We start from the raw sequence: 11,263 nt of genomic DNA on the forward strand, positions 1-11,263 counted from the left end.
TCCATTTATATAACAATTTTTCAAATGGTCCTTCAAGCATGTCTGGAGATGTCTTTATATTTTTATTCCTTTTCTAAATCAAAGCTATAACTACTATTCTGAGGAAGAAAATATCTGATGAGAAGAAAAAAGAGTGGACAATTAATGCACAGTTTCCATTTGGGAAATTAAGAACATGGAGTCCAATACAATTTCTATGACTATAAAAAGACAGTTGCCTGTCTTCCATATTTCAACTTTGGAAAATAAATCATTCAGTAAACTTGTAAACTTAGCACCTACCAAGTGCCAGAAATTGGGTTGTTACCAGGGAGAGCACTGCAGAGAAGGGAGCCAAAGGTGAAAGATTAGATTTCACACTATCACATTGTCAGTCAAATACTTGTTAATTGAATGAACGAAGGAATGAAGTACTCTAACAGTTTCAAACAATGAGAAGAGAAAAAACTATGTGGAGTAATTGGGAAAGCTGAAGGTGGAAAAATGACTGGAATTTTGCCATGCAGTAAGGAGGGATGCGGGTGAGTGATGCTCCTAATATGTGGGATGATACGTGACAAAACTGGACATAGAGTTCTAATCTCATCTCAATTCCATAAAATATTCCCTGTTCATGGTAGGTATATCATTCTAAATAGGTTTAATTCAATTAATACATAATTGAAAAGATTAAACAATGAATAATATCTAGACTTGTGTATCATCTTTGCCATTAGTAGTTGTTTGACATCGAACAAGTTCTTTAACACCTCTTGAGTCTCAATTTCTCCATCTGTACAAAGGAATAGTACTATCTGCTTCGCAGAGTTGTCGAGATAAACAATAAAAATATGTTAAGCAGAGTGGCTGGCATATCAAAGAATTCATTCACATTAACTATCCTCACTATTGGCAGCTTTTCAATTTTCCTTAAGACTCTTCGAAGTTTAGCTAATACCTAAAACAATGAACTTCCAACAGCAATATTTTAAACAGCAATTACAGGACTATATTTCAACCTAGCTGAGAGTAAACCATTCTTCTGTATACCATTTCCCTAGTAAGAGTTAACTCAATGACATTAAAATATATAACAAGATGATAAATGATAATGATGTCTGCTATTTGCTTCAAAATAATTTGAGGGTGTGACAATCAGAATAGGTGAGAGCATACATAAAACAATGTTGGCCATGAGTTGATCATGATTTAAGTCAGATGATTAATACATGTGTATGTTTATACATATAAATATGTTCAAAATTTTTCATATTACAACTTTTAAGACATATTAAAATTGTAAACACTTTAAAGATGAACTTCCAAATATTAAAAGGATAAACAACAAAAAGCAGAATTCCAAAAAAATCATTGTAACTCAAAGACTTCATGTGATGAGCATTTTTATTTTCTGAAACTGCAGAAAACTAATTATTTAAAGAATACTAATTGTAAATGATAAATTATTTTAGAAAATATCTCATTATCAAGATGAACATACCCACAACAATTACACAAACAGCAGCAGCCAAATATATTCGTGAACTAAGTCAAATCTCTGACTCTGCTCATCAGATAGAGAACTGTCATCCCACAACCATTCATATTTTTTCAAATTCCATTAAAAAAGATCTTTGATGATAACAAAATGAAGGACGAGATTCACTCAAATAAGAGTAGAACTACGTAGAAAACGTTTTAAACACCAATAACATGCATTAATGACACACGAGGAAAAAATAGACAAAAAAAAAGTTTCTGGCTAAACAGCATCTTTATTTTACGTATACCACTCTTCAGTTGTGAGCCATTTTATTTTTATCATAAAAGCTCAAAATTTTTAAAAAAGTTTGGTAACTACTCTAAACAGATTGTGAGATACCTATTTCCACAGGGTATAAAATACAAAAAAATCAAGTTGCTTACCTTCAAAGATCGATGAACTCTTTTTGATTTTAAATCCCAAATATTAACAGTGTTATTTAGACCTCCGCTTACCAAATACATAGATGTGGAATTTAAACTGACACATGTCTGCTTTTGCTATTAAAGAAAAAAAAAGTTACCTTACTTTAATAGTGCCCAGAGCTAACTTGCAAGTTTCATCCAACACTTAAGAAGCACTTGATAAACATTTGTTGAATTAAATGCTATAAACATGCTAATACTTATACTAAAGATTCGCTTCTCATCATCTCCCATATGGATCCAACAGCTTGTAGAGTTCACAAAAGCTTCATGGAATTCAACCAGATTTCTGTTCTCTTCCACTGAATAGAGGCGACAGGAAGTTGAGGACACCAGCAAGCCTTGGCCTCCCACCAGGGCTTACTTGCCTTTAGTATCTCCCTTTGATAAAACCTGCTCTTGCACTCCCACAGAGTATCTTGAGTTAGAATCAACCCAGAGCTAGAAAACACTCAAGGTAGAAAGGAGTTTACAGATGGAGAAAGTTTGATAAAGAGGACAAGATACTTGCCCAAAGTCTCATAGCAAATATTTCCCTAAGGAACCCAAGTCAAACATCAGATCATCAGAACCTAACTCTTCCCAAAGTCTATAAGAACACAATGTTTCTCAAAGTCCAGAATTACCCTTGATTCCTCATTCCCATCCCCAATCTAAGGTAAATTCTCTAAACTACAACACTAAAATAAATGCCACATGGTCTCCCCTTTACCTATTGCTACGACTAGCACCCTAACCCAAACCCGGCCATGCCACACAGCAGCCTCCCAACTTGACGCCCTGCTTCCACTCCTACTTCCCTACATTCTACGCTCCTTAAGTAGGGTGGCCTTTAAAAAATGTAAATCTGATCATGTCCCTCCCAGTTAAAAGTCTTCAATGACTGCCAATCAGCCCTAGAATAAACTCCAAACTAATTAACCTGGCCAATATTCAAATCTTCAAAGCCCTACTCATCTGGTCCGTTCTTACTACATCGCTCAGCATTTTCCTCTTCCCCTGCTAATTCTTCAGCCACACTGACCCCCTTCCATTCCTTAAACATAACAACCCTATATTTGCCTCAAGGCTTACACACAGCTGTTCCTACCTGGAACACTGAATTCCTGACCCTTGGCTGAATGGCTTCTTCTGGTTAACAGACAGCAATTTAAATGCCACCTTTTCAGGAGACCTAATACAGCTTGCTATCTCAGGATCTTTTTAAATTTCTCTATATAACAATTTATCACTATCTGGGTAGTCTTGCTTACTAGTTTATTGTCTGTCTCTCATCGTAATGTCAGTTTCATTACAGTAAAGACCAAATCCATACTCAACAAATATTTGTAGAATAAATAAATGGCTAAAAATACAGAGGTCATCAAGATTTTTCTCTCAATGAGTATCTAGGAGTGTCATCTATCTGGTAGTGCCATCAGTAACTGCTACACAGAACACAATGTTTCATGGTATTTTCCTATATAACCTTCAGATACACTATGTAGTTACACTAATTATTCTCACCTTCAGCTGAATGCCATGAGGAAAAAATAGAGAAATGAATTCCAAAGGGCACATTTTGTGACTCAGTTAAAAAGGCAAGCTATGTAGGCTTAGCCAAGTCATCTCACCTTTCTGAGCCTACAATTCCTCATCTGAGAAATAAGAGATGAGAACTAGATCTACTGTTCTTTCCTTGAGAGACCATGCATCTTAAAAATATCCTCTGCTCAAGACAGCACCAGATTCTTAAAAGGGTGCACACAGTCTCCACCCCTACCCCCAAGCTTTCCTCCCAGCTCTGAAATTTTGACCAAGAGTCAAAATTACTAATGCATATAAAATACCAGGAGTATATTACATCAATATTTTAATACAGTTGCTATAATTCTCCTGCAGGCATCTTCTAGGAACTGACTTTGGTCTAAAAAGACTAATAAGATTCAGAATATGATTATAACTGCATGTCAGGACAGTCTGCTAAGAGCTATCTAAATAACCTTTAAAGAAAATAAACAAGAATGAATGTCCACCAAAGATCAACATATTAGGAACTAATCATCAAAACAACTTATTCTTAAGGACCCAAGAAAACCTATATTTATAGCTGGTTTACCTTGATGATAGTTCTTTTTTAATGTTAACATTTTTTAATGTAGGTAATGAGCTTAAATAATTAATGGAAAGTGTGTGGTTATTACAGGAATCCTGTACCCCAAAATAGAAGCAATGGGTGAAATTTTCAAATCTAAAAATAATAGCTGGTCAAATTTTAGGTTATACAGTAGCCTACCATATTCATTTTAATACTGATAATACCAATTTGCCTACTTTAAAGAGGTATAATACAAATTCAAACAAAATAAACAGGAACTTAAAATTCTACTCAAAAAATAATGTTAAAGTAGGATAGAATCTTATTTTCCCAAGTAGAAAAGGTCTATTATCTCAAATGGCATGTGAAAACAGGACTTGAATACTACAAAGCAACAGTTATCAACACACTTATATGTTCAAAGAGATTAATAAAGGCTGAAGAACCAGTACTTGTAAAATGTTCTTATAAGCAAATTAAATTAAAGCAGATTCAAATTATGACTATAATGATCTCACTTTCCCCTACCTGCATTTTGATGTGATTTCTTAACTATGGGAAAGAAAACTATAGCAGCTGATGTGTAATATTCACAAAAATCTCTAGAATTGTGTCACATTTGTGAATATCATGTTATTTCATAACAACAACAAAAAAATCCCAAACCAGTTCTAAGGCATAATGCATAAAAGTAGCAAAGTATATTGTGACAGAGGTGGAAATCCAAATTGTTTAGATGTTGATACTTAATTCAACCCATGTTTGTTGACTACCTTTGTACAGATTGAAAGATGACTCAAGATGTTTTGCTTGTTCTTAAAGAGTATAGTTTGGCTTTTATCAACGAGGGACACTCTCTACCTCAAGTTTATTTAACTGAGTTTAAATAGACAGAGTGCCTCAAACTCCATTTCTGCTTAGCGGATGGATGTTCTCTCTGCCCCAGCCTCCAACATCTGCAGGCTGGGATTGATGACTGGATCAATCCCACTGGATATCTTTAAGAAAGGATACCTCTAGGGAAGGACTGATAGAAAGCAAAAGTTCTTTTCAAATTAAATGAGCTCATATTCTATTGTACTGTGTTCTTTCTAATCGGGCTACCTTATCTATGCCACTGTGTAAAATTATGACAATCCATAATGATTTAGGTCTGCTAGGAAATCTTTGAAACTTAAAAGAACAAATTAACAACTACTTGTACCTTTCTATTTAGACCTTATGGAATTTTTTTTTAAATGGCATTCAAAGAGTGTGTGTGATTGGAAATGAGAAAGCCAGCATATCCTGAATTAGAGGAATTCATAAAAAAAAAAAAAAAAACAAGAAAATATGCAGTGAGAGCTTCATTTAAGTGATCTGGAACCAAATTTCATTTTGACAAAGCCATCCTGATCCTGAACTTAGGGAGGCTCAGGCAGGCTCCTCAATATCAGATAGAAGCTAAAACAGAAGGCTACCATCACACAGAGGTCTTTAGCTATTGGTCCTGAGACCAACATCAGTAAGAGCAGATATACCATTAGTGCTCTAATAGTCAAGCCAACCTAGTGACCTAGATGGAACTTGGTCCTAAAAAAGGCAGCAATACAAGGGGACATTCCACAGAGAGGAAATGGAGAAATTAAGTACCCAGTTGACAAAATCTAAGTCCTAGATTGCTCCCATAGGATCCAATATCATTTTACCTTAAAGATGTTTCAGTACCTTAGTTTTTTTTAAGTTATTGTATTATTTTGAGTTTAGGTTAAGAATAATGCTTTTAAATACCATTATATTTAGCTGCAAACATCATAATAATTAAGTAGTTACCACCCAAGTAGAACTAAGATTCTTTAAAGTTTTTTAAAAAATGCACTTACCCCTTCGCCAAGCTCTAAAAGTGGAACAGGTTTACATTTGCAACTTGAAACAACAATTTTGTCACCACTGGAAGATGCTGTCACTAGAAAGTTATCTAAATGAAGAGTTATGGAGCATCAAACAATCTATGAGCACTTCTAGCACTAGATTATTATTACAAGAAGACAAGTAAATGAATACAACTTAGACATTAGCTTTCAAAACAGCTCAGGTTACTAATTACTAATGCTCTTTACTAGTATCGCAGGGGAATCCTTTCCTGGCTATCTCTTGAAAGTTATTTAACCCTTGTGAAATACTACTCCATTTTCAAAGAGTAGACCAGAAGGTCTCATTTTATCCTTCACAAATGAGAACATGATAAAAGCAACATCAGCAAATATCAATCAACCTTTTCATCTATAAAGACTGTTCAAGATATTTATTTATTAATACAGTGCTTGGTACCAATCTAAGGTAGGACACAAATATCCACATTAGTGTCCTATCTGTCTACTAAAAAAATTAAGTCTGATATTTTCTTAGAACGGGAATTTTTGTAATAGGATGTTTCAATCTTAAATGTATACAGTATTATAGTAAATAAGTGTTACATACAATTATTTATGTTATGGAGGAGTTTTATTTAATACTTACTTTAAATTACTTAAAATGCAATTTTAAATTATTTTAAGACTTAATTCAAATTAATTTATATTTACTTTATTTTGCATAAATTATAAACAGATCAGTAAACACAAAAACAATGCAAGTTAAGTATTTTAAAACCAAAATGATTAAATGCAAAAATATAACCAAGACCAAGGGTCTGATTTTGAGTCGTAACAAATTAAACAAGCAAAGTCCTAACTGCATTATTTTGGGATGGTTTGCATAACATTCACATATTCTGTGACGAGACCATGGATTGTGACTTTATTATGATACATAATTCAAACAAAATCATTTCCACTTATATATTACAGCATTGAAAAAAAAATAAATCCATTTCTCTGTCCCTGGCTTCTTCCTCTGTTTACTGACATTTTTTTCCTTAGACTATAGGAAAGAAAGGACTGAACAAAGAAAATATGAGAAGCTAATTTAGTTAGTCCTTTTATTTCTCTTGTAGTTTTAGAAGTCATAAGAAAGGAACGAACATTACCTATAGGACCAAAAAACCAAAAAAACAAAAGCTAATTTTCCTGCCACCTCACCTGTTAGATCCGTTTGGAATCCATGCTAAAGTGGACCCTACATAGCTGAGTCTGGAAGTCTTTGTTCTTCAGTAACTAACCTCCATGGAAGGGATCAAAGCTTCATTAGGAATAAGACTATATGAAAGTTTCCAGAGCACATCTACTTGTACAAGAAGGCTATATAGAAAAATAAGACCAGTTTCCCAGTCACAAGACACTACCTCACAGTCAAGTCAGTTTTGTTGACAGACCAGTAAGTGGTTTATCAGCAAATGCTGACTCCTAGTAAAATTCCTTGAAATAAAAATAAGCCAAAAATAATAAATCTTATAAAGAAATGCTACTTTTCTCTTATACAGTAAGTAATGCGGAAATTAAGGTCTATACCTGATAAAAATCTAGTAATAGAAGCAATCTCACCTACTTGTTACTCTCTTGAAACATTTTCCTCTACTACACATCTGGAGAGCCCTTCAAAAATCTATTCCCTTCTCCCTTCACCATGAATTTGATTAGTAGAGTACCAAAGTAATTTATTTTGCTTCTTTAATACAAAATCAAGGAACAATTAATTCAGTAGGAAAATTCATCATTTTTATTTATTTGCAAGAATAGTTAGGTTGGGCATGCAACTTCTAATGGGTTTGTTCATGAATCAGTTTTATTTTAAAGCTTTGATATTTTTACTTTCATCAGGAAGCAGAATATTAATACCTTGATACTGATAAGCTCAGACATATGCTAAAACTTAATTTCTTGTTTAAGGAATAGTGTATATGTAGGAGTTCCTCAAAATAGTGACAATTTCTAGCATACCAAGAATACGGAACATTTTCATACAAAAGGTGATAAAAAAGTAGTCCTTTTTATCACAGTGGCTCTCAGCTGGGGGCCACTGGCATCTGGTGAGCAGAGAGGCCAGAAAGGCTTCTAAACATGGGACTATGTACAGGTCAGCGCACATAACAAGAATTATCTCACCCCAAATGCCAACAGTACAAGGATGAGAAATCCTGATGTAAAAGCTTCAGTCCCACATTTATCCTGTCCATATTTAGGAGCATACTAAGACAGGGAGGGTATGAAGTAGAAACATAAAAAGCTTAGGAAAAATCAATATAGACATTTCTCTGTTTTGGAAATTCATATAGTTCATATGAATATGTACATTCATATGATGTACAGTTTATCAAACTCCTATTTCACTCTATCTAGCTTTCATAGCTATCCAAAATATCCAAAAGATATCTCTCATTATGGGTCGCATACAAATGTTTCTCTGATACTGGTTGTTAAGAAAAAGAAAGGATACTATTGCTGCTCCAACATATTGAGCTGATTCCATGTGGTGATGTGTGTGGGTTGAATTTATCCACCAATGTCAAAGACGAAGCATCCCATATTTTAATATCATCTCCCGATGAAGCAAATTTGAGGTCTTCCTGCATGACTGCACCTACAAATAGTTTAAAACAATGTGTTTTAAAAACAGTTAAGGACAGCTCCGCCCACCAAAAAAAAAAAGTTAAAACAAGTCTCTAACCTAAAAAATAAGTGGCCCTTGTCCACTTTTCTTCCAGAGTGTGTTCACCACAAAGCAGCTGGAGTGATCTTTTTAAATACAGAAAGCAGATCACACTGTCTTTCGCAGACCCTTTCAACAGCTTTCCACAGCAGCTATAATGAAATCCACCCTCCTCGGCTTGCTGTGTGTGACCTGGCCCTGGGCGACTCTCCTACCTCTCTTCCCTGGGGCTCCCGGACTCACTGGCCTTCCTTCTTGCCTTGGTGTCTTTCCCTTCGCTCTCCTCTTTGCCTGGAACACTCTCCCCACATTCCCATGGCCCTCTCCTTCACATCGCTCCAGTCTCAGCCACGTCTCCTCCTCAGAAAGGCCATCCCTGACCATGGGAAGCATGGCTCCAGGTGCCCAAAAATCCATTAGCCTGTTCCACTTTCTTCATGGCATTTCTTGCTATCTGCAATTTTTATTTGTTCACACGGTAATGTCAACTTCCCCTGACTTGAACACAAAGATCCTGAGGACAGGGATTTTCTTGTTTACAATCAGTCTTGAAATGGTCCCGGCACGCAGTAGGTACTCAACAAGTTAACAGCGGGATAGGTAACTTCCCAGGATTTTTTTAATGTAGGATAAACTGTAGTATACCTCTGCAGGTCAGAATCCAGTGACTCCAGTTTTTCCAGCTAACTCCAAAATTAGTAAATACAGCCATAGAACATGTCACTCAGTCCCTAGACCAATACCTGATCTACAGTGCCCTCCCTCATATTATTTCTTTACAGCATATAGTTCGAACACATCCTCTGACAAACCGATTTCACAAACCAAGGCAAAACTAGAAGACAGAAGGCAAGAAACCTTCTCCAGGCAGATACTTTAAAGAGCAGCAAGTTCTAAGGGTCAGAAAAATGCTAAGAAATACATGGTCAAAAGGGGAAGGGAGCGGGGCATAGAAATGTACCCCGCACGCCTGCCCGATTTGGATAATGCAAGAGTATAACACAGCATTAGTGATGTCACAGCCAGGCTCCCAAGGGATCAACAAAACATCCCACTTATGTCCAGTTTACCTTATTTCGGAGGACAAGCTAAAGATATAATAATTATAGGGATCTTTGATTCTCAAGAGAAAAATCAAAATGTTTTAATATGTTTATAAGAAGGCTAAACTCTTGACTAGAAAAGTCACTTAAGTGATGCATTATGCTTCACTCATCAGATACAGTGCTACCAAAGACAGTACAGTCAGCTGAAATGTAGACACACAGGGTTTGGCTGCAGTGCCTTAACATGTGGTAACATGCCTTTTTAATTCCTACTTAATAATGAAATGCTAGAAAGGTGATTTCTAAACCCAGTGAACACAACTGAAAGAGATCTTCCCTATAACCTTACACTATTCACTGAGCAGTGTGGTGTAGCAGAAAGATCACTTAGGCCAGAGCTCTGAAAAAGTGGGTTCAAAAGATCTGCTCCGAAGTTAAGTGACAGTAACTGTGGCCCAGTCATTTAAGTGGAGCGGGAAAGCGTCCATGCGCCCACCTGCCTGTCTTCTGCAAGCTGAGCACACTTAAGGGAGAGGCTTTACATCAGCTCCCCAAGGGGGTCCCACCAGAAGTGAACTGTCAAGAGGGTACCAGTCGGCCGACCCAGGATCTGGGGACAGAGGCATGAAAAAATTCCCTAACACTTAGCTTAAACAAAAGTTCTCCAGTCTTCATTCACCAAAAATGCATGTCACCTGCAGAACTGCTCAACTGGGGTTACCTTATAATATGCATTCGAGTCGTTATTTGAGAGGTTTTACAAAAAGGAGACAGGCTGTGGAGAAGCGGCAAACTTTCCGGAGGCAGCGCACCGCCCAGAGCCGCCGCCAACCCGCCGCCGCTGACCCGGAGACCGTCACACGCCGAGGGGCGCGACCCCGGCCCGCGGCTCCCGGGCGCTTCCGCGCCAAACCCCCTGTCGCGCCCCTGCGCGCAAACGTCCGCAGCGCTGGACCTGCCCGGGCGAGCGGGACCCAGCGACCTCCGCCCCGCCGGAAGGGGTCGGGGGCGGGCGGGGTTCAGGAGTGTGCAAGGACGCGGCCCCCGGCACTCCGGAACCTCACCTATCCGCCGCGGAACCCCGACGGCCACGGCGAGGCCCGCTCCGGCGCTGGGCTTCCGGCTCCCGCCCGGACTGTTAAACTTCGGCGGCCGGAAGTCCTGCCCCGAGCGGCGTCACGAGAAGAGGCGTTTCCCCAAGTGGCGGCTCGGGTTGGCGGGGTGGGGCCAGGGGTCTGAGCAAGGGCAGGGGCGGTGCTGGGCCAACCCGGGGTTGGCGGGCCTGGGCGGCTCCCTCCGAGCCCCAGCATCGGCCCGCGCGCCGCTGGCTGATGCCCCTCTGTCTTTCATTTGTTTACTGACTGCCTACTGGGTGCCAGGCACTATGCTAGACGCTGGGTGCACCGTGGGGGGCTTAGCCTGGGAATACAGAGGTACAGTGAGCACTCGCATTCCTTGGCCTCATGGAGCTTACGTTTCAGCATAGGAGGACGTTGATAAGTAATTACATATCTAAATGAAAAGTGAAACTCTGATAGTTGCTTCGAATGAAAGGTACAAGATATATGAAAGGGAAATGAGCATCGCTGTGAGATCAGGAAGGGCTTCCCTGAAGAGGAAACCATAG

At 38.2% G+C, this 11,263-nt stretch overlaps 1 protein-coding gene across 4 annotated transcripts in view; it reads right to left on the reverse strand.

Moving 5' to 3' along the window:
• The window catches only part of NEDD1 (NEDD1 gamma-tubulin ring complex targeting factor), a 37,334-nt gene extending 26,528 nt beyond the window's left edge, over positions 1-10,806 (reverse strand). For 2 of the 4 annotated variants that reach the window (XM_057486495.1, XM_036891373.2), the window contains exons 1-4: positions 10,358-10,467; positions 8,378-8,521; positions 5,887-5,981; positions 1,906-2,022 (exon numbers count right to left, since the gene is read on the reverse strand). In XM_057486495.1, the coding sequence (XP_057342478.1) occupies positions 1,906-2,022; positions 5,887-5,981; positions 8,378-8,513 (348 nt within the window). In that variant the 5' untranslated portion in view covers positions 8,514-8,521; positions 10,358-10,467. Of the gene's footprint in view, positions 1-1,905; positions 2,023-2,458; positions 3,316-5,886; positions 5,982-8,377; positions 8,522-10,357; positions 10,468-10,700 lie in introns of those variants that run through there. The other 2 variants (XM_036891372.2, XM_036891376.2) reach the window with 2 other exon arrangements.
• Between the last annotated feature and the right edge of the window lie 457 nt (positions 10,807-11,263).

The sequence above is a fragment of the Manis pentadactyla genome, chromosome 10 (genome assembly GCF_030020395.1).
Source record: "Manis pentadactyla isolate mManPen7 chromosome 10, mManPen7.hap1, whole genome shotgun sequence".
Lineage (NCBI taxonomy): Eukaryota > Metazoa > Chordata > Mammalia > Pholidota > Manidae > Manis > Manis pentadactyla.